Source organism: Monodon monoceros, unplaced genomic scaffold (assembly GCF_005190385.1).
Source record: "Monodon monoceros isolate NGI ecotype Baffin Bay Population unplaced genomic scaffold, NGI_Narwhal_1 Super_Scaffold_20, whole genome shotgun sequence".
Lineage (NCBI taxonomy): Eukaryota > Metazoa > Chordata > Mammalia > Artiodactyla > Monodontidae > Monodon > Monodon monoceros.
In genome coordinates this window covers 73,782,517-73,806,129 of record NW_021703777.1, presented here as the reverse complement: position 1 = coordinate 73,806,129, position 23,613 = coordinate 73,782,517, and the positions used below count along the sequence as shown (strand labels likewise).

The 23,613-nt window shown below is 35.7% G+C and overlaps 1 protein-coding gene across 2 annotated transcripts in view; it reads left to right on the top strand.

The window, feature by feature from the left end:
- The window catches only part of KLHL5 (kelch like family member 5), a 74,189-nt gene that overhangs the window by 14,897 nt on the left and 35,679 nt on the right, over nt 1–23,613 (top strand). The window contains exons 2-5 of one of the 2 annotated variants that reach the window (XM_029235790.1): nt 5,140–5,613; nt 16,853–17,035; nt 19,835–19,971; nt 20,512–20,708. In XM_029235790.1, coding sequence (XP_029091623.1) covers nt 5,231–5,613; nt 16,853–17,035; nt 19,835–19,971; nt 20,512–20,708 — 900 coding nt within the window. In that variant the 5' untranslated portion in view covers nt 5,140–5,230. The remainder of the gene's footprint in view (nt 1–5,139; nt 5,614–16,852; nt 17,036–19,834; nt 19,972–20,511; nt 20,709–23,613) is intronic. The other variant, XM_029235791.1, reaches the window with a different exon arrangement.

Sequence of the window (23,613 nt, the reverse complement as noted above, 5' to 3'; positions counted from 1 at the left end):
GAATTTTCTGAAGGAGTTGTCTGTACATGCTCTCTCTTATTTCTCATCTTCCGTTAACTCTCAACCCACCGCAGTCTGGCTTTGGTCCCCAACCCTTTACTGAAACTGCTCCTATCTGATTTGGCAAAATTTTTATATTGCCAATTCCAGTGGACATTTTTCTTTTCACGTGGTACCTGACCTCTCATTTGACATTGTGACCATGGCTTTTGCGTTGAAACACCTTTATCCCTTGACTTGCCTAACACCATACGCTGCTGATTTTCCTCTACTTCGTTGGTTGTTCCTCCTTAGTGTCCTTTGCCTTCATCTGTTAGAGTTCCTTGGAGCTTGGATCTGAGCTCCAGGAACATTTATCCAACTACCTGACATATCTACCTAGATGTCTCAAAGTTGCCTCTAACTTATCAAGAAATGAACACTAATTTTAAAAATATCAAAGCTAATGAGAAAGTATGATAAAAGGACTGGATATAAGATAAATGTACTTAATACTTTTATTATAATGGCAATAACCGTGTGGAAATGCTAGAAAAAATTTATTGCATTTACAACAGTGAAAAAAGAGAAAATAAAAGAACATGATAAAAATTTTAATAAGAAAGGCACAGGACCTATAGTTAAAAGATTTAAAAATCTTATTAATGAGCATAAGATCTGAACAAACTAAAAAACATGCTTGGATGTGAAGCCTTGATATCATAAAATGCCAACCATCTTAAAATTAATACACAAATTTAATGCAATTCCAATTAGAATCTCAATAGGGTTGGATTTATTAAAAATATTTATTTATTTATTTATTTGGCTGTGCCAGTTGTGTGCAGGATCTTTTAGTTGCAGCATGTGGGATCAAACCTGGGCCCCCTGCACTGGGAGCATGGAGTTTTAGCCACTGGACCACCAGGGAAGTCCCTAGGGTTGGAGATTTTTGTTGAGAGGATTGGGTAATATTATTTTAAAGTATATATAGAAGAGTACATATTCAAAATTAGTTTAAAATTTATTGTAAAAGAATATATGTGTAGATAGGAACTTGCTTTATCAAATAATAAGCATATTGTAAATGTACTGTAATTAAAACACTAATATTGGCATAAAAATAGACAAATGGTGCAACAGAATTAGCATCCTGAATTGTTAAAATTCATAACAAAAATAATACCTGAATTCAGTGGGAAAAGGGTGGTTTATATCAAAATGATGTTGATAATAGAGGGCTCATATTAGAAATATAAAGAATTATAATACTTATTGTTGACTGGTGGGCCTGTGAAAATGAATGAGGATACACTCACTTTACTTTTGAAAATATAAATTTCAGGAAAGTAAACTATCTTTTCAAATTTAAAATGCACATACTTGCAACCCAGCAGTTCCACTCCTGTGAATAAATTCCAGAGACACAAAAGCCTCACAAGGATGTTTATTTCAACATTATCTTAATAGCATAAAACAAAAAAACCTGAAATCAATCTGCATGCCCACTAGCAAGGAAGTAGTTTAATAAATTGTGTTTTACAATTATGGAATATTATGCAACTATTAAAAAGATCATTATTAGTTTATATTTCCATGTATATAATTTTGGTGGGAAAAGCAAAATGCCAAAAGTATGTATACAGTATGATCTCTTTTATAAAATAATAACAAAAACTCCTATATATGTGTATATAAGTTTGGATATGAATTTTATAAACAAAGAGAAAGGTGTGAAAGGCTATACACCAAGCTGTCAACATTGATTACCAGGAAGAAGGAGGAAGATTGACAAAATAAGTGTCTCAGTGAAAAAAGCATGCAGTATGAGTCCACCGATACAAAAGGTTGGGGTGGTGGTGAGCTTTTGTATATACATGCGTATGTATGTATGTATGCATGTAACCAAACCCATGACTATTACAGCAGTGGTTAAAGGCTGCTACTTGGCCTTTGTCAACCCAAGATCCTAGTATCCCTTTAAAATCAGAAAGCCTATTTCAGTGGCTAATCTCCCATATGCATCTCTAGTCTACTCAGAAGAGCTACTACATTAAAGAGGTATTTATTTAATGTATATCTCACTATCTTGGTGAAGAGGGTCTTTGGCCCCTCTTGGGAGTGGAGGCATGGTTCAACATTTTAACGTTCACATCTTTGGATTTCTTCTCTATATCAGGAAATGTCTTGCATATCAGTGGTCTTTTTTAATAAAATTTTTAAACTTTATTTATTTTTGGCTGCATTGGGTCTTCATTGCTGCACGTGGGCTTTCTCTAGTTGGGGCAAGCAGGGGCTACTCGTCGTTGTGGTACACGGGCTTCTCACTGCAGTGGCTTCTCTTGTTGCGGAGCACAAGCTCTAGGCATGCGGACTTCAGTAGTTGTGGCACGCAGGCTGTAGAGTGCAGGCTCAGTAGTTGTGGCGCACAGGCTTAGTTGCTCCGCAGCATGTGGGATCTTCCTGGACCAGGGCTCGAACCTGTGTCCCCTGCATTGGCAGGAGGATTCTTATGTACTGCGCTACCAGGGAAGCCCATCTCAGTGGTCTTTAATGAAGTCCACTCTTGTGTTCAGGCTCCAACCAATCAACCAAACAGCAAAACAATTAAAATTAGCTTTTGGAGCTGGCACAGTGTAAATGGGCTCTCTGGTAATTGTTCTCATGTTGACAGATTGAATTTGAAATTAGAAATTATATTTATATAAAATTATATATATCAAAATGTATTCTTTATTTGTAATGTTCGTTTAATTATCCTTTTCTCTACCAGAGTATAGCCCTCTTTAAAGAAAGATCTTTGTTATTTATTTTTCTACCTCTTGTGGTGCCTTAAACGCTTCGTAAATACTTATTTGCATGAAGACAGTGATGGCAAGATCATTATGAACTACTACAGTGGCATTTCTTCATTGTGTGGGTCTATACCATGCACTGCAAGATGTTTACCATCTCTGGCCCCTGCCCATTCAATGCCCATAGCCCTCTCTGGTCATTCCAACAACTAAAAATCCATGCCCCCTACTTCCAGAAGCCTTTCTGGGGTGTGGGAACAGAGAGCTGTTGCTGCCTTTGTTGAGAACCACAAGGCTAGAGTAATTGGAGAAGCCTTTCTAAGGGCAGCAGTATCTGTGCTAAACCTTGAGGGATGAGTGGGATTTCAAAACCAGAGAAATTGGGACACAAACAGCATGTAAAACAGGAAGCACAGTAGACTCTGTCTTAACTGATGAAGCAGTGTGTCCATTTGGAAAATAGTTAGAAACAAAGTTGGATAGGTAGAGTGGAGTTAGAAGGGCGTTGATAAAAGGAGTCTGACAGAGGTGAGAGGAGAGGGAATGGTGTCATTTCACTCTCTAATGCATCCTGCATACTACTGACAAATTAATTTTCTAAAACACTGCCCCGTTCAACAGTCCACTTAACATTGCCTGCTAGCCTTTACACCTTTGATGTGTGTTCAGGGCATTTTATGTCATCTTATGCATCCAAATTTATCTCTTATTACTCCTTAATATTAATTAGGTATTTCTGGTTGGCTGATCAAACTGATATTCCCCCCTCTTTCTTTGTCAGTGTGCTCACTTCATGCTTTGTTAATATCTTTCTTCCTTTATAAAATCTTTCATCATTCTGGCTGTAAAACTTCTTACTATTCTTAGAAGCCTCCTCCCTAATGAAACTGGCCCATAGCACTCCACACCATCCTGATATCTCCTTTCTCTTTCTTATAGTATTTATGGTTTGTCCTACAGTATTTGGCACAAAATTATATATGGCTTTTCATGCCTATTAGTCTTATTTCTCTGAATAATTTTTATTCTCCTAAAGAGCTGTGTGAGGTTAAGATATACCTCACAATATTTTTGTAAGCCTCCAAAGCAGCTTTTTTTTGTCATTTGTCATTTTGATATAGCACTAGATATTCAGCACCCTGAAAACTCAAACTCTGTCTTTGTAGATGACAAAATGTTAATACTGCAGCATTATAATATTTCTTATACTTAAGTTATCAATTTTGTTGTTTCAGTAACTCGATTTAATTATTTTTGAGGGTAGGAACCAAGATGTATGTATCTGTTCCCCCATAATGCCTATAGAGTGTCTTGCTCACAATAATCACTCAATATTTTAAAATTTGATTGCATTTGATAGATTTTTATTTGCTTTATCAATTCTCCTTAGCTGTAACCATGTTCAGACCATTGCTTTGTTTTGCCAACAACAGAGGGCACCATCAGGGTACTTATACATCCAAGAAATAATCCTATCCCAGTCCTAGGTAGCTTTCTTGAGCCACACTTTCCTTTTCCTAAGTAGTGTCATAGAAATTTGGCTATCGTAGTAATTTAGAGTGGCTCAATCCTAATTATAGAGCAATATGGACTTCAGGTCATTTATTTGAGAAAGAATAAGTACTGTCGTATTTTGATCCTTTGTAGTTTTCAGACTTTTTCTTTCTTCTTAGTCTTCTCAATATTCTTTGCTCAGATGAAGTCTTACCCAGATCTTACTGTATTAATGAAACACACTCCTTTCCTGAAGGGAGAAGATAGAAGTGGAGAGCAGTGAACGGGAACCCCACCTTTGTACTCCTCCTTCTTCCTGACCCTGCATCCAAAGAGCCAGCTTGAAAATCACTATAACTCATCTAATTTAAAAAAACTTTAAAACAACCTGTTGTTTTGTGATATCTCATTTAGGAACTTAGTATAAAAATAGAAACATTTTAGTTTTACAGTGATTTTTAAGTACAAAGGAAAATGCTGTGGCATACATTTCTTGTTTCAGCAATAAAAGAGTTAATATACTAAGCAGCAGAGACTGAGACACTGCGACTACGGGATAGTGCTTTCTGTCACTGTCGTTTGTGGTTTAAGAAAAGGGGGTGGTGTTCTGCGTTTAAAAGGACTTTAATGAATGCTGTCAGTGTTTGTGAGAGCTAATGGTCAGTAAGGGAAAGGAGAGTAGGGGACAGTGGTCTAGCTGTTTCAGGATAGGTGGATGAGAGTTTGCTCTGATTGAATGGAATGTTCCACCGTGTTTCATCTTTTTTTCATTGTCCTTTGTTCTCTATAATCTGATATATTGGTATAAAAGTAAATGTAGATATATATGTGAATGTGATTTATTTTCCTTTCAATTTGTTGTGTACAACAGGGCATATACTTCTCTTGTCTTGGTTGGATGCACAAATCTCTGTGCAGTGCTTTTTGCCCGTTGCCTAGACGATCACTTGGTTTCTCTGAGGATGTCTGGTTCTCGTAAAGAGTTTGATGTGAAGCAGATTTTGAAAATCAGATGGAGGTGGTTTAGCCATCAAGCATCATCTCCGAATTCTACAGTTGACAGCCAGCAGGGAGAATTTTGGAATCGAGGACAGACTGGAGCAAACGGTGGGAGAAAGTTTTTAGATCCGTGTAGCCTACAATTGCCTTTGGCTTCAATTGGTTACCGAAGGTCCAGCCAACTGGATTTTCAGAATTCACCTTCTTGGCCAATGGCATCCACCTCTGAAGTCCCTGCGTTTGAGTTTACAGCAGAAGATTGTGGCGGTGCACACTGGCTGGATAGACCAGAAGTGGATGATGGCACTAGTGAAGAAGAAAATGAATCTGATTCCAGTTCATGCAGGTTGATTATTTTCTTACTGATAGAAATGGGGTGTGGGGGTATATTCTATATACTGTTTAAAATAATTTAGTATTATTATTTAAAATCTATGATTTTATATATATATATATATATATATACCTCTACATATATACACATACGTAATGTCTTGGTATGTATATGTGATACTTTTGCTGGGATTTTTAAAAATGTTCTAATATTGATTTTAATTCTGTAAAATTATAAAGACAACAAATAGCTTTCATTTTGAAATATCTTGTGTTCCCTATATAGATCTGGCTCTGCCCTGAAAATAATACATGGTAGCAATTTTATGCATCATTGCCTTGCATTTTGCTTCATTCGTTTATCTTCTATAGTCATAGCAAAACTATAGAAGACATTTCTATAGTATAAAAATTTTTATGACATTTTAGTTTGCAACAGATTATAGAGTCATTTTTAAATTTTTATGAAAATGAAAGATTTTATGAGGAGAGGCATATTGTAGTTGCCAATAATTTTTGCACCATTGTAGTTGTCAATAATATTTTTCTTATGGTTATTTCTCTTTGTCCTGTGTTGCAGCCCTCCAGACTAATTCAGAGAATACAGTAACATGTCTCTTTCTAAGATGACAGCTACTAATTCCTGTTGCCTTCACTTCTCTGAAAATTGTGCTATTTAGGGAAACGAAGGACATTCCTTCAGGAGAGTGTAAGGGAACATAGAGGAGCTAGATGTGGTCAGCTGGTGAAAAGGGGGCAAAAAGAAGAGGAAATGAGTTTGAGGAGAGAAAATTAAAAATTGGTAATTTCATAATGACTTTATCCACCTTCACCCATGGAACCAGTCTTTACCTCTGAAATGAATTTTCTTCTTAATCAGTTTAAACTATCAATACTATAGCATATTATGTAACAAGTTAGGGCCTGAAAGTCATCTTTCTGATTCATCTTCATTCAAAAATATTTAAAGGCTTATTATTTTTCTAGATTAATTACTGGATCATTTTTCTTTTAAAATTTCTTTACAGGTTTTGATAACACTTGTAATTTGTATGTTGGTTATTATTAATATAGGCATCATAAGAGATGGAGACAATGAGTTTGTATATTCAGATATCATTTACTTGGGGATATTTACCGCCTTCTCTTCTAATCTTCAGAATATGGAATTCTGAACTGTGATGCTGGAATAATAACAAATATAGAACAGTCCTCTATAATCATTTGTGTAATGGAGAGAGGGGAATATCTTTACATAGGTAACTAGTGTATTTAATTTTTAAAAATTTAATTAGTTTATGATTTAGCATTATTTTAAGGGAATAGGAGCCACGAATAATTTTGATTGGAGATTATTCGAATTAATATGGTTTCATTGTTTTGTATTTTCTTTGGATACTTGTTGCCATAAAAAGAATAAAGTATATATTAAAAGGTTCAGGGTTTATCATTTTTGGGATAAAACCATTCCCATTTGGTGGGAAACCAAAGAGTAATCATCTTTTTATTTGAAACCAATGCAATGTATCAAGAATATTCTAACAAAATTAGACAAAAAACAAAACATTCATTCATTTACCAGCATTAGTTATGAAAATCTTAACATGTATCTACTACCTGGAGAGATTATGCATATGTGAGTATAAAATTTATATACATGTATAACCTTAGAAAGGTTGTACACACATAGGTCACTATAATTTACTTCCTTCAACAGAAGTAGTTTGCATAGCTAATGATTACTGAAATTAAGTTAATCTATTCTTTAGTATCCATATTAAAGTGTCATCTTGATGGGATATTCATTATGACAGAAAAAGACTGTTTTTTTTTTACTGAGGTGGCTATGTGCATACTTCAAGAAAATACAATTGTCGATGGGAGTAAACAGTTCACATCTGCAGTGACCAAACTATTTCTAAAATATTATTTCAAAAATAAAATGTACTTAGAGAACATGTCTTTGATTTTTAGATATAAGAGGGGAAATCTGTCAAAGAAATTTAATATTCCTGGTGGTTTAAAATTTCTATCCCAACATCTTATTGCAAAAAAGTAAAAAGCATTCTAGATTTTAGAAACGTCATTTGTGTGTATACTTTTACTTTTCCATTTTTTCCCTAGATTTAAATATATCTAATTCTCACATCTTCCTTCAGTCCTCCAGCTCTGAGTCTTTGATCTTCATTATGAGGATAAATTTTTTTGCCCCCAGCTTTTTGATTAAGTAAGCAGTCTCTCTAGGTGTTTGCCCTTCTACTGTAAACAAATCAAAAACTATCACTGTTAATGTCGAAAGAAGCTGCATTGACATTCATCAGATTTTGTATATAACTTGGAAATAGTTATTTTCATTATATAATATTTGCAAATAATAGAATATATAGTAAACATTTTATTTGAGTATACTATAGATTGATATCACATGGTGGGGAAATACAATATACGAAGAATTTCTCATTTCAGCGGTCATAATACTTGCATAGACCTCAGAACTCAGATTGAAATTTTGAGTTATTAGAAAAAAGGGAAGACAACTTAGTGGTTTTACATACACAGAATCATAACCCCTACAGTGGGTCCAGACAAGTTAAAGCAGAAGTTAAGAGGCAGCATATTTTGCTAATATGTATGATCAGTTGTATTCTAAGTAGGAGAAATGTCTGCCTGAGCCTTCGGCTTATGGTAATTTCTGCTGTCACACATCTAAGTGATTTGAAAGTTTCTTATCTTTTAACTTGGATCTTGGGTCTATAGCCTAGCCACTCTCTGTCTATGGAATCATCTCTAAGTCATTACTTTGTTTTTAAAATAAAATTAAAAACTTTGTTTTTTATACCATGAGGAATTTTAGACCCTAAGTAACAGTTGTGACCTATGTGAGCAGTAAGTTCCAATGACTTTAACTCAGGATGAATTTTCACCAGGGCCAGCCAGGTTTACATAGTGGCTCACCATGTGACCATAGCTTAAACACAGTTTACACTTTACTGGATTTGCCAATTTTGAAATTATGTAATATTGACATATTGGAGAAATTTTCATTATTTCAACCTTTGTTTATAAAGTTAGGGTTTAATATTTTATATATCAGACTATTTTTAGTCAATATGTATAAAATACTTCTATACAAATATCCAAAAATTATAATAGCTAATATTGATTGGGTGCTTGCTATCTGTGAGACACTGTTCTAAGCATTTTAGTACTATATTACCTCATTTAGTCTTCACAAATTTCTGAGTTAGATTGCTATTATTCTTCTAATTGTAGAGATGAGGCCAGTGAGGCACAGAAAGGGTAAGTAACTTGCTCAAGATTAGTAAGTAAAATGAAACTGCATTTAAAAAATTAAAGTTTATATTTTTACAATAGTTTTAGATTTACAGGAAAATTTCAAAGATAGTATAGTGAGTTCCTTATATCCCACACCCAGTTTTCCCTATTACTAATATCTTATATTAATATGGTGTATCTGTTACTGTTGAACCAGTATGATACATTATTATTAACTAAAGCCCATACTTTATTCAGATTTCCTTAATTTCCTTTTTTCTGTTACAGAAAACGTCCTAACGTCCTTTTATCTGTTACAGTCCAGGATACCAGTTACATTTAATCATCATATCTCCTTAGGCTCCTCTGGGCTGTGACAGTTTCTCAAACTTTCCTTGTTTTTGATGACCTTAGCAGTTTGGGGAGTAGTGGTCAGGTGTTTTGTAGAATGTCTTACTCAGTTGGGATTTGTCTGATATTTTTCTCATGCTTAGGTGGGGGTTAATGAGTTTTAAGGAGGAAGACCACAAAGGAAAAGTACCATTTTCAGCACATCATATCAAAGATACATATCATCAATCTAACTTATCATTGTTGATATTGACCTTGATCACTTGGAAATAGCTGCATTTTGAACCCAAACGATTAACATGTAGATTTCATGCACACATACCAGTAAGCAGTTCTCTGTGACTATTCATTTAATCACTGAGTTCAACTTGGATCAACATAACAGTTAATGATTCAGTCTATCCAGTTTCACTTTCTCTCCTCAACTAATTTTCTCAGGCTGGTTCTTGAAAAAGCCAACCCTGGCTGGCTGGCATACAGGTATAATCTCTCGACACACCCACAACCCTTTACCCACAGTCATCCGATCTGTCTTACCCATTGTTTGCTACTCTGTGTTTCACCTGCACATACCCTTGAACTCTTCTATACCTTGTCAGTTGATTTGCTATTCTTTGACTCATCTTGAAGGCATGTAGGTCCTTCTCCTCTCCCAACAAGGGGTTATCTTCATAATATACCATTTCTCAAGTGCTATCTCCTTTTTCTTGACCCTCTTTAGGTTGTCTCTACATCTCCTTGTTTGAACCATTCTATTAATTCTGGTTCACTTTAAAATTAAAATCTTATATGTTTCCACATGAAAAAAATTTTGCTTCCAGAGATGGCAAAGAAGTTCAACTATATTGTACTTGTATCTGGGAAGGATGTATTGCATTGTCCTCCCTCACACGTGTATGCCCAAGTCATATCATGGATTCCCTTGACATAAGCCATGGAACCTCTCCCCAGAAAACCGTCTGTATGTGTGTGTGCACATACATGTGCGTATGTGCACATATGTGTGTTAAATATTTCATATGGGGTTCATATGGGGTTCAAGGAATTCATGAACCCTCTAAAACCTGTCTGTACACTCTATCAGTGTTCTTAGTTTTAAGCAACTGAAATTGGCTGGTTTAAACAGAATAGGAATTTATTGGAATCATATTAGTTCCTAGAAAGAATCAGCTTAGGAAAAAGGTTGAGCATTACAGTTGCACAACTGGTCTTTATAAGTCCAGATTTTTAAGGCAAAAGAACCTTTTATGACACTTATTGCTTATATTTTATTTTCATCTAGTTGGAACTAGATAGTGAAGTTTTACATTTTTAGAATTAGATATATTAGGCATGAAAACAATGATACACATGCACACACATACACACCCCACATAATCATTCATATGCACAGAGCCATATAATTTGGCCATTTAACTTTAGGGAATATATTAGTAGAGAATAGGCTAAGATAATATAACAAAGAGATTCAGAAATATAGTGGCTCAAATAAAATAGAAGTTTTTTTCTCTATCACTTAACAAATGGGGAAGTGGCCCAGGGCAGACAGGTAGCTCTGCTACACAGGTTCCCTCAGAGACCCAGATTCCTTCCATATTGTTTCTCCATCCTGTAGGGTGTTATTATTTCTTTATGGTCAAAGCTTCCTCAGCTCCCCCTCTGCATTCTAGCCTATGGGAAGGACCAAAGAAAGAAAAGGGAGGACATTAAGCAAATAACACAAGTTGCATATATCATTTCTGCTCACGTGCCATTGTTGAAAACCTAATCACATGGCCACAACTAGTAGCAAAGGAGGCGCAGCTGTGGTCTCTGCCTGGGTAGCCATGTGTCCAGCTAAAACTCATTACTGTGGTAGATGTGAAGAATGGTTTGGAGGTTGTAATCAACAGGGTGCAAGAGGTGAGGACAGCTGGATAGAACTTTTCGGAATCTTTGGATCTAATTTTTTAATGAGTTTTTCCCCATATTATTTACTATTTTTACCACTGAGACGTGAGCAAATAGAGATAAGCAAAAATGGAAAAACAAAAATTATAAATTACCCTGCCACCCCAAAATAATAACCATTAACAATTTGAGGAAGTATCCTTCCAGTATATTTTAGGTAAGTATAGAATACAAATATGTTTTTAGAATAAAAATCTGAATCTTATTGTACATACTATTTTGTAACCTTTTTCACCCTAATGTAAACATAAAATTAAGACTCCTTTGGTCAAAAAAGGCAGAAGCCCCAACTCAAACTGACAAGCAAAAACTAGAACATTTTGATTCACATAAGTAAATAAAAACTCAAACAACTTTAGACATGATGAATCCAGATACTCAAATAACACCAGAAATCCTTTTTTTCTCCCTCTTTAGAATCTGTTTTCCTTTGTGATGGCATTACCTTAGACAGGCTTTCTTTGTGGTAGCAAAAAGCCACTAGTAGCTCTAAGTTTACTTTTTATCAGCTTAACCTCCTCAATGGAAAGAGAGTGACTCTTTTCCAAGAGTACCAACAAACATCTTGAAATGGACTCTCATTGGTCTTGTTTGGATCTTATGTCCACCCAAATCAATCATTATAACCAGAAGATATGATACTCCTGTTGGCCAGGCCTCAGTCGCTTGCTCACCTCTGCCCAAGCCCTGTGAACTGAGGTAGGGTATGTGTGGTTTCCCAAAAGGTCGAGATGGGTCTGTTACCATAGAAAGAATCCTGGATAGGCAAAAGCAGTGTCCAGTAAAACAGCTTGCTATGTCATTAAATGTTCTCCTGTATCTTTGTGAATGGCTGCATCATTCTCCCTTGCACAGACATACCTTTTGGTTATTTAACCAATATTCGAATTTTTTTGGAATTTAGATTGTTTCCAATATTTTCTTGTTAGAAACAACCTGTGATAACCCCCTCCCCATAGTTAGATCTCTACATACAGATGACCATTTCCTCTGGATAAAGTCCCAAGGGTGTGCACGTTTTTAGGGTTTTTGATCTGTATTCTCAAAGTTATTTCAGGAACATTACTCCTCTTTTAATTCTCAGCAGCATTGTATGAGAGGGCCCACTGGCCCTTCTCCTTCACACTGGTTATTGTTTAAGAAAATCTGATTCTTTTATAAACAACATTTGACTCTTTTCACCAAAGATATTCTGACTGCAGGATCAGCAGAGAACTCCTTAAATTCCAAAATGAAAAAGTATTTCTCTTGAGAAGGGAAGAGGTGAAGGTATTCTTTTTCTTTGCCTCTTGCCATTTCTCTTTATGCACCTGCCTTGTCCTCTCCTTAAAAGAGAAAACCCCAACTTCTCTTCCTCCTTGCTCATCTAAACCTTAAGGTGTATTTCAGATCTCACCTGCTGCTTGTTGCCTTTCCGAACACCAGCCCATACTGATCTTTCCTTTCTGTAAATTCTGATCGCAGTTACGTTCCAATTGGGGATGTACAAGATGATCTGTTGGAGAAATGGTAATTATATGTATATATATTAGAATGTTTATTTACATTCTATTTTTTAAATCTATTTTTTTCTGTTTTATAATGTAAATAATAATTGTACAATGATATATGTATATCTTTTATAAACTCATAAATATCCATATATTGGGGCACATGCTTAAAAGTATACTGAAAAGGATATGCATAAAAATATTTTTAGAGACTGCTAGCCTATACTAAGCAACTTACATTCTTATTTTACATTTGTGACTTTGAATATGTGTAAAAGATGTCAAAAGATTCATGATATAGTAATCTGCACTTTGGCAAAAGCATGAATTCTGAATGCCAGAAGCTATGAGGCAGCTTATCACTTACCTGGGGAGTGAGCCAAACAGACCACTTAAGAGTTTCAATGCAGCTTTGTTTTCTATGCAAAATCATATACAGTATAATTCTTGTGAAGTGATTTTTAAAACTTCTTTTTGAAAAATTACTCCATTAAGAAAGCCTAATGCAAGTTCTGGTGATGATAGTGAGGAAATCTAAATAGTTTCTAATAAAAAGATAGTATTGGTGCATATTGTGTGCGCACAGATGTGTGAAATCTGAAGAATTGCAAGTATTAGTGTTGCTGTTTACTTTTTTCCACTTTATAAAACAAGTCTTCAAATTCTAAGTCCCTTCACTAAAAGAAAAAAATCATACCTTCTTTGCATCCCCAGTTTCTAACAACTGGTGCAATCATGCATCTCAGGAGTTACTCTATAAATAGCTGGTGACTTGATTTGTTTGATACTTGCCTCTTTTCTATGTTTAGGCATTTTCTGACTTACAAATTCATAGCCTACTGCAGAGGGACAATAAGCTAAAAATTAAATGTTTCCCGGTAGTCTGGAAATATCCAGCAAGGTAGAGTTCATCACAAAGAACGTCTGTTACAAAAGATTTGAATGATCTCATGATGCAATTCTTTGAAATATGACTTACCATCTTAGTAACATCAAAGAAATAAAACTAAGCAGAAATGTTAGATATATTTCCTCTGTTACCATGTAAAGATCTAGTAGGAATCACAGAGAAATATGTTTTAAATGCTCCATAAATGGCCTATTCCCAGATGTTTATATTGTGGGTTAGGATGTCTACTGGGTTTGTTAAAGGCCATTTTAATTAAGAATCAGGAAATTTAGTTATAAAAATTGATAATGTTGGCGATCGTTTTTTAGGAAGACAACCAAACAACATTGTATAAGACAAAAGACTGAGATTACAGGCCTTCCCATTGGCCTTTGAAAAGCAAGGATCTACTAATAGGAGTTTATTTACCTTGATTGTGTACTTTTTCTGTGCTAGGGATATGCATTCATTTAATAATCCTCCCATGAAGGATCCTCTAAAAGAAAGTACTATGTATTACTTATTCCTGTATTGCTATTGGAGGTAAGACTTAGAGAAGTTAAATAACTCGTCCAGATACATAGTAACAGAGTTGAATCAGCACTATGCAATAGAACTTTATGCAATGATGGAAATGTTCTATATCTGCACCATCCAATCTGGCAGCCACTAGCCCCATGGGGCTACTTGAGCATTTGAAATATGACTAGTTCAACTAAAGAACTTTTTAATTTTATTTTATTTTAATTAAAATAGCCACATGGGGGGCTTCCCTGGTGGCGCAGTGGTTGAGAGTCCGCCTGCCGATGCAGGGGACATGGGTTCGTGCCCCGGTCCGGGAAGATCCCACATGCCGCGGAGTGGCTGGGCCCGTGAGCCATGGCCGCTGAGCCTGCACGTCCGGAGCCTGTGCTCTGCAACGGGAGAGGCCACAACAGTGAGAGGCCCGCGTACAGCAAAAAAAAAAAAAAATAGCCACATGGGGGCTAGTAGCTACTATATTGGACAGCACAGTTCTAGAACCTTCCTAAAATGCTCTTAATCACTACCCCATACCTGTCCAATTCAAGCTTCCAAACCAAAACACATAATAGGAAAAGAAATAGTAAGAAAGTAATGACATTATAAATTACACAGAGCCAGAGTATTAAAAACCTTTGATTAGCCAGAGATAGAGATGTTATCTCTGCCCCATGGAAAACTAAGAGACTCTTGCTGTCTTAACCCTAGCTAAGGGGCAGTAACAGAGCAGTAGACTTTTGTCTAAGATCCTGAATTCTCATGTCTTTTGTTGTTGTTGTTGTTATTGTTAGATTATCCTCATTCATATTGTACTATCATTCTCCCTTCATACCCTTGGTCCTTGCACTGACTGATGCCTTAAGGTAAAGGTAAGCAAAAATTTCCATTCCTTTGTGAGTGATTTGACCAACATTCTGAATGCCTCCTGATCCCTGGTTTTGTATCCAGCTACCTATATGTCCTTGGTTGATCACTTTGAGCCATTTGGGGCCTCAAAATTTTCTCATCTGCAAAATAAGGGAGTTGAATTAAATGACTACATAGGTTCCTTCTAGATGTAAAAATTCTGTGTATAATGGTTCTGATACCTAGGTTCTACAGTTGTCTGGATATGCAGCAAATTCTTTTTTTAAGTAAATTCTTCCATTATTAAAATTGTATGTGCAAGGTCCCAAATTTCTTAAAACAGAACAAGAAATGCTAGAAAGCTGTGCAGCTCTTTAAGCCTGAGTAGCTTTGTTCCTACCTCTTTCATGTTCCTTTTGTGAATGGACAGCTTTGCTTTTCCACAGACTACAAATCAGAAGCCTGCACTTCTTTTGATCCTTCATTTGGAGCAGTGGGAGTGATTGCTATACCCAAAAATCTCTGAATTAATTGTCACATTGAAATAACATGTTTATTTAACATGTGATAGCAAATGAAGCCTTGAAAGCAAATCAAGAAGTTCGAAATGTTCAGCAGAGAGTGTAAATAGGAGTAGAAAATTTGAATTCTTAGGAGCCAGAGAGCTAATACAAATCAGCAAAGAGGGTAGGGTTGGTGGTCAAGAGGGCAGCTGGTCCCTGGTAAGATATTAGATATTTATATTAAGAAAATTCTCTTAAGATATAGTGAGGCTTAATTCAGCAAAGCATTTATCAGAATCATTATATCCTTAAAAGTAGATCTGATGAGAAATGATAACTAAGTTATGGCATAGTCGGTGGTTTTGTAGTTAATTGTATAACCAAGGGATGTTGATTACTTGATTCAAGTGATCTTGGAGAAGGGATCTAGGGGAGAGGGGTGGGTTTAGGATTTCATTCTTAGTTTCAATCTTTTCACTTTTTCACCATTTCCATCAATGAATCATAATGAAAATATAGAACTCATACTCTTCAAATTATAATTTGGAAATTTCAAATAATTTTTAGATACCTGGGTTAGGCCATCAAATTCTTTTAAGCTATAATCTAAGTTATAGGTTACCTGGGCTATTGAAGACTAGTCAGAGAATCAAATGATTTATTTATAATTTATAATGATCTATTAATAATTATTATTTATAATTTATAATTATTTATAATTCATTTATAATTTTATGATAATATATTTTGTATTCTAAGCAGTTATAAATGAACTGTGAACATAACCCATTTTTAACTAAAGGATGGCTTGGGTTTATATCTCCAAAAGGGTTTAATTCCCTTTCTGCCTTCAAAAAATGATCTCTTGGGCTTCCCTGGTGGCACAGTGGTTGAGAGTCCACCTGCCGATGCAGGGGACACAGGTTCATGCCCCGGTCCGGGAAGATCCCACATGCCGCGGAGCGGCTAGGCCCGTGAGCCATGGCTGCTGAGCCTGCGCGTCCGGAGCCTGCGCTCCGCAACGGGAGAGGCCACAACAGTGAGAGTCCCGCGTACCGAAAAAAAAAAAAAAAAAAGATCTCTTATGCCCTTAAATATAATGTTGGAGCTATGACTATCAATATGAATATAGTTTGGCTCTTTTACAGCAGAGACGTCGTATTGACCAGAGAAGAGACCTCAGGAACAGGCAAAGAATATATGTAGCTATTAACTAGAAGGTATCACATTCACAATGTTTGCAAGACACACATATGATTTGAGCCATCATTTGATTTTCAAAGGCAAAAATGATGAATGATTGTTCATTAATATAGACCGATAGCATTGCTTCTATTACATTTGAAGGATTTAAAAGGACTTAATAGGAAAGATATTTTTAATGTGTTAGCAACTTTTCAAAATGTGTGTTTTCTTTCTTTTCAGGACTTCCAATAGCAGTCAGACATTATCATCCTGCCATACTATGGAGCCATGTTCATCAGATGAATTCTTCCAAGCCCTTAATCATGCTGAACAAACATTCAAAAAGATGGAAAACTATTTGAGACACAAACAGTTATGTGATGTAATTCTAGTTGCTGGTGATCGCAGAATTCCAGCTCACAGGTAATTGTTTTCTAAATTTCTATATGTGTGAAATATTTCCTTGATCATTTAATTATGTATATTGAGGTAACTTGTTCTAATTGATTATGCAATGGACTCTTTTGGTAAAGTGGTATATTTCATGGAGTTTCTGCAAAGAAGACAGTGCATATGAAATTATTACACATTAAATGACCCCAAAAGGATCACTTTCCCTCTGTAGAAGCATAAAAACAAAACATACCAGCCTGAAATCAGTATTGTTTGGTATAGATTTCAGCTACTATGAGCAGCACTCCACCTAATTAAATAACTTTCAGTAAGCTCAGTAGAAATTAGAGCTTTGAGTATTTAGAAACAAAAAGGCTGGTGGAATGGAGTGGCAAAACTGTTGAGTTTTTAAATAGCCACATCTATTCCAACTTCTGTTTGCCTGCCTCCAAGAAATATGAAAAGCAGTGGTGCTAGGGAATAAAAGCCTTTAACAGAAATGAAGTATTACTTCTTGATGTAAGAAAAGGAAATAGAAGCTGTTAAATAAATAACGATTCATTATTTTTCTCCTAATAATTACATATTTAATTGTTCAGTGTTAATCACCATTATGATCCCAAAGGTTTTTTTTATAATACCTTTCAAAACTAATTAATACTGTGTCCCAAAAGTTTTGTTAAACCCTCCAAAGCGAAAGTAAAATTAGAAAAAATGGTCTTGGTCTTAAAGTTTTCAGTTACTCAGTTCAGCATATATTTATTGAGATGCTACTATATATTGTGACAGAAAGTCCATGTTGTGAGCATGGGTTTATAAGAAAGATATTCCAACCTAAATTTCATACAGGCATCTCAAATTCCCTGTTTACAAAACAAAACTCATTACCTTACCTGCAATGCTTGTGAAAGCCATTACCATCTCACCTGGATTACCAGTGCAAGAAACTCCTAACTAGTCTCCCTGTTTGCACTTTTTCTTCCTACATTCCCTTTTCTACACAGCTCCCTGAGTGATCCTTTAAAATGGAACTTAGATCTGGTTGCTTCTCTGATCAAACTTTCCAGTGCCTCCTCATGTCACAGTGTGAAAGCCCATTTCCTCACAGTGGCTTATGTGACCCAGCCTGCCATTACCTCTTTACCGTTCTGCCCTCCTTTCTCACTCTGCTTGAACCACACTGACCCCCTTGTGGTCTCTTGTATGTGGCAGGCATGCCGCTTCTGCCTTTCGATTTTTGCACTGGCTGCTACTCTGCCTGAATGCTGTTCCCAAATACCTGTGTGACTAATTCCTGCACCTCCTTCAAGTCTTTTCTCAAGTGTCACCTTCCCATGAGACCACCTATTTAAACCCACTCCCCATTTGCCCTTACCCTGCTTTTTTCCCCATGGCACTTATCACTTTTTGATGTACTGTAGAATTTACTTCTGCTGGGTATTGTTTGTCTCCCTGTAGAATATAAGACTCCATAATAGAAGGTATTAATACATCTCAAGTATTTAGAACAGTGCCCAGTATTTATTAGGTGTGCATTATTATTTGTTCAGTGAATAACTGAATGAATGGGCAGTTCTCAGAAGAAGAAACCTGAATGGCCATAAAACATTTGAAAACACCTTCAACCTCACTAACAATCAGGTGAATGAAAATTAAAACAACAATGAGATACCATTTAACACCTTGCAGGTGGCCAAAATTTTGACATCGACAATATTGTGGGGAAAGGTTAACTCTTATGTAGTGCTGATGCTAGACTAAACTGGCACAGCTCTTTGGAGAGCAGTTTGGCAAACCTCTCTCCTGGGGAGAGAGGTAAAGGGAATTAGAGAGGAGCATAGAGAGAGCTTCAACTATTACCTGTATCATAATTTCTACTTCTTTAACAAATGAATAAAGTAAATCTGTGTAAGTGTGCTGATATGGAAAATATCCTCAAGACATATTATCAAATGAAAAATGCACGTTTCAAATACATATATTTATAACCTATTTTTGCTTAATATGTGACTATCAATAATTTGGACAGAGACATACCTAATATGTAATAATGTATTATAACAAAATACAAAGTATAGTTTTGTATTGTGATAATGATATAATTTTATAACAAAATACAAGCATTATAATATACTATAATAATTTAAAAATCATGAAGTTTAAAAATAACCTGCTAGGGACTTCCCTGGTGGTCCAGTGGCTGAGACTTGTGCTCCCAATGCAGGGGGCCCAGGTTTGATCCCTGGTCAGGGAACTAGATCCCACATGCTGCAACTAAGAGTTTGCATGCCAACAACTAAGATCCCACATGCTGCAACGAAGATCCCACACGTGGCAATGAAGACCTGGCGCAGCCAAATACATAAATAAATATTTTTTAAAAATAACCTAAAACCAGTCTCAAATGTCTTCCATATATTGACTACCTCTACAATTAAAACAAAACTTAGATTATTTTCAAAAGTGATAAAAAGAAGAACCTTTACATTCTTCCCCCCATTTTTTTTACCATCAGTTTAATGCTGTGAGCTTGTAGCTTTTTTTTCAGGATGTTAAAAAGGGATATTTAAGTAGTGAATGAGTAAATCATTTATGTCAGCAGAAAATTTTCAGTAATGGTAATTTGTTACTCAAAGGAAGGAGCTAGAGCATAAAGCAGTTTGTCAAACTTAAAATGCATTTCTCAGTACCAAGCACTTTCTATGGGTAACAAAATTTTTTTTAAAAAGGAAAAGAAAAATAAGGAAAAAGAAAGCAGCAGCATTTACTAATGAACATCAGCTTTGATGTTGTCACTGATTTGTTGCTTTTCTTCTAATATGTTCTTAGATTGGTGCTCTCTTCTGTCTCAGATTATTTTGCTGCCATGTTTACTAATGATGTCAGGGAAGCAAGGCAAGAAGAAATAAAAATGGAAGGTGTAGAACCAAATTCACTATGGTCCTTGATTCAGTATGCATATACAGGTAATAAATCTGAAAATATGAATTTAAAACTTCTTAAATGTAAGTTGTATTATTTGATTTCAGATTTCTGCTTTTAATAAAGCCTGCCTTAGCTAACAGTTAATTCTGCTGTTATAATCACCACCCCTGGTGGTATGTATATAGGTTAAAATCTCTATATTAGAACCTTTAAAATGGTTATCATAATTAAGCTATTGAATGATATTTTTAAATATTAATGTAATAATTTGATGAGTTATGTTTTTTAATTATTGCATTTAAAATTTTAGTTATATGTAATAGATATATTACTAATTAAATCATTCTTTAAAAATTCTGGAAACAAGCTATTAATTTTTAAATTTTAGTAGAAGTCACAAAGTGCTAATCGTTTTTTTTCATGTTTAGTACTTTTTTTTCTTTTTGGAATGTCTTAAATCATCTGTGTCTGGAATGCATGTAATGAGCTCTTGTTTAGAATTATTACTGTTAACACCAATTACCTTATAAACTAAAGTTAATATAATTCCATAGTTAATGGAATTTCTTTTTATCATTAAGGCCGCCTTGAATTAAAAGAAGATAATATTGAGTGCCTGTTATCTACAGCTTGCCTTCTTCAGCTTTCACAGGTTGTGGAAGCATGCTGTAAGTTTTTAATGAAACAGCTTCACCCATCCAACTGTCTTGGAATCCGTTCTTTTGCTGATGCTCAAGGTTGTACAGATTTGCATAAAGTGGCTCACAATTATACTATGGTATGTATTTTTTGAAAAGCAGGAAGGTATATGCTCTTTGCTTTATTCCTTATTGTTGCAGGCTTATCTACATGTTGCTGTCTTCCCATGGCTCTGCATATGTCTTGAGGTTCAGGCTCACTGTGTAGTTTGTCATATTTTCATTGAGTTATGAGGAAAAAACGTCAAGTAATATTTCTCCTGGACTTATGAGTCAAGCCTTAAGTTATTATAGCCACTAAGAAGCAGAGCGGTAGCCTAGGACTATTCCATTCAAGATTTTCAGATCTGCTGCTTTTTAAAGCAGGATTTCCCCCCCAGACAGTTTATTTTGTAGTACATGGATGAATTTCAGAATTGTCCACATACTGTTGGAAGTTGGTGATAGTGATTGTAGTGTATTGGTGCAGTATTAGTACAGAAGATAGGAGGATGAAAGGGAGACTTTTTATTAAGGATAAATCTGACTATATGTTAGAAGTGTCTTTAGCTACATAGAAAAATGTTCTTATTAATTGTAGCAAATTATGTGCTCAAAGTAAAACACAGGGGGTTCTGATTCAGAAGCCTGGAGGATAATGGATATAGATTGATCTAGGACAGCAAGAAAATAAGGGCATGTTGAGGGCATACTGTTGGGACCAGCCTCCACCATCTTAATAGTAGAGGGATTTGGGGAACGGAGGTGTGTGGATTTTTAAGGAATGACCATCTTGCTACACATGGGTCTTCACACTTGGGCAGTGATTGAAATTTTTGCTTTAAATGCTTCATTTAGGGCAATACGGCTTCTGAGAGAAGAAAGAATGTGAACATTCACATACACATATATCATTATCCCTGTTACTGATTTAGTCAACATTTAGGGGATATTTTTTTGTCTATCCTCTCTTCCATCCCCCTTCCTTCCATTGAATTGGTTTGTAGGTGAAGGGATTGAACAGTACTTTAGGAATCTTCTACTAGAGAAATAGAGATTTGGAAAAAATTATAAGAATAGATATTTGTAACTATGAGGAAGATTAATTCTGCTTACTTCATGAGCTTAATGTGAGGATTAAATGAGTTAATAGAAGTTTAGCACTTAAAACAGTGGTTGATACATAGTATACCCAGTCAATAAATGATATCATCATTGTCATCATCATTTAGATTTACTCTGTTCAACACAGTAGTGATCTATGTGAGCAAGCAAAAGCACTCAGGCAAAAGCAGAACCTTTATTCTCCCCATGGTGTAATCGCTTCTTAGAAATGTTTCTTATTTATGATGTCAAAGTGTTTCAAGTGAAAAAATAGAGATTGTGTAGACAGGGCAGTACTGTACAGACCTAGCATCATATTAGCTTAACATCTTTTAAATTAAGTCCTTTGAAATATTTCCCCCCTCAAGCCGTTCTTTTTTTTTTTTTTTTTTAAGGAGACTGGTACCCTCTTTAAATTTTTGTTTGTTGTTTTTTGAATTTTTTTATACAGCAGGTTCTTATTACTTATCTATTTTATACATATTAGTGTATATATGTCAATCCCAATCTCCTAATTCATCCTACCACCACCCGCTTTCCCTCCCTGGTGTCCATATTTTTGTTCTCTACATCTCTGTCTCTATTTCTGCCTTGCAAACCAGTTCATCTGTACCATTTTTCTAGATTCCACATATATGTGTTACTATATGATATTTGTTTTTCTCTTTCTGACTTCACTCTGTATGACAGTCTCTAGGTCCATCCACGTCTCCACAAATGACCCAATTTCGTTCCTTTTTATGGCTGAGTAATATTCCATTGTATATATGTACCATTTCTTCTTTATCCATTCATCTGTCGATGGGCATTTAGGTTGCTTCCATGACCTGGCTATTGTAAATAGTGCTGCAATGAACACTGGTGTGTATGTGTCTTTTTTTTTGCGGTATGCGGGCCTCTCACTGTTGTGGCCTCTCCCGTTGCGGAGCACAGGCTCCGGACGCGCAGGCTCAGCAGCCACGGCTCACAGGCCTAGCTGCTCCACGGCATATGGGATCTTCCTGGACTGGGGTGCGAACCCGTGTCCCCTGCATCGGCAGGCGGACTCTCAACCACTGCGCCACCAGGGAAGCCCACATGTGTCTTTTTGAATTATGGTTTTTCTCAGGGTGTATGCCCGGTAGTGGGATAACTTGGTCATATGGTAATTCTTTTTTTAGTTTTTTAAGGAACCTCCATACTGTTCTCCATAGTGGCTGTATCAGTTTACATTCCCACCAAAATTTCAAGTGCAAGAGGGTTCCCTTTTCTCCACACCCTCTCCAGCATTTGTTGTTTGTAGATTTTCTGATGACTCCCATTCTAACCGGTGTGAGGTGATACCTCATTGTAGTTTTGATTTGCATTTCTCTAATAATTAGTGATGTTGAGCAGCTTTTCATGTGCCTCTCGGCCATCTGTATGTCTTCTTTGGAGAAATGTCTATTTAGGTCTTTAGGTCTTCTGCCCATTTTTGGATTGGGTTGTTTGTTTTTTTTAATATTGAGATGCATGAGCTGTTTATATATTTTGGAGATTAATCCATTGACCGTTGATTTGTTTGCAAATATTTTCTCCCATTCTGAGGGTTGTCTTTTTGTCTTGTTTATAGTTTCCTTTGCCGTTCAAAAGCTTTTAAGTTTCATTAGGTCCCATTTGTTTATTTTTGTTTTTATTTCAATTTCTCTAGAAGGTGGGTCAAAAAGATCTTGCTGTGAATTATGTCAAAGAGTGTTCTTCCTATGTTTTCCTCTAAGAGTTTTATAGTGTCCAGTCTTACATTTAGGTCTTTAATCCATTTTGAGCTTATTTTTGTGTATGATGTTAGGGAGTGTTCTAATTTCATTGTTTTGCATGTAGCTGTCCAGTTTTCCCAGCACCACTTATTGAAGAGGCTGTCTTTTCTCCATTGTATATCCTTGC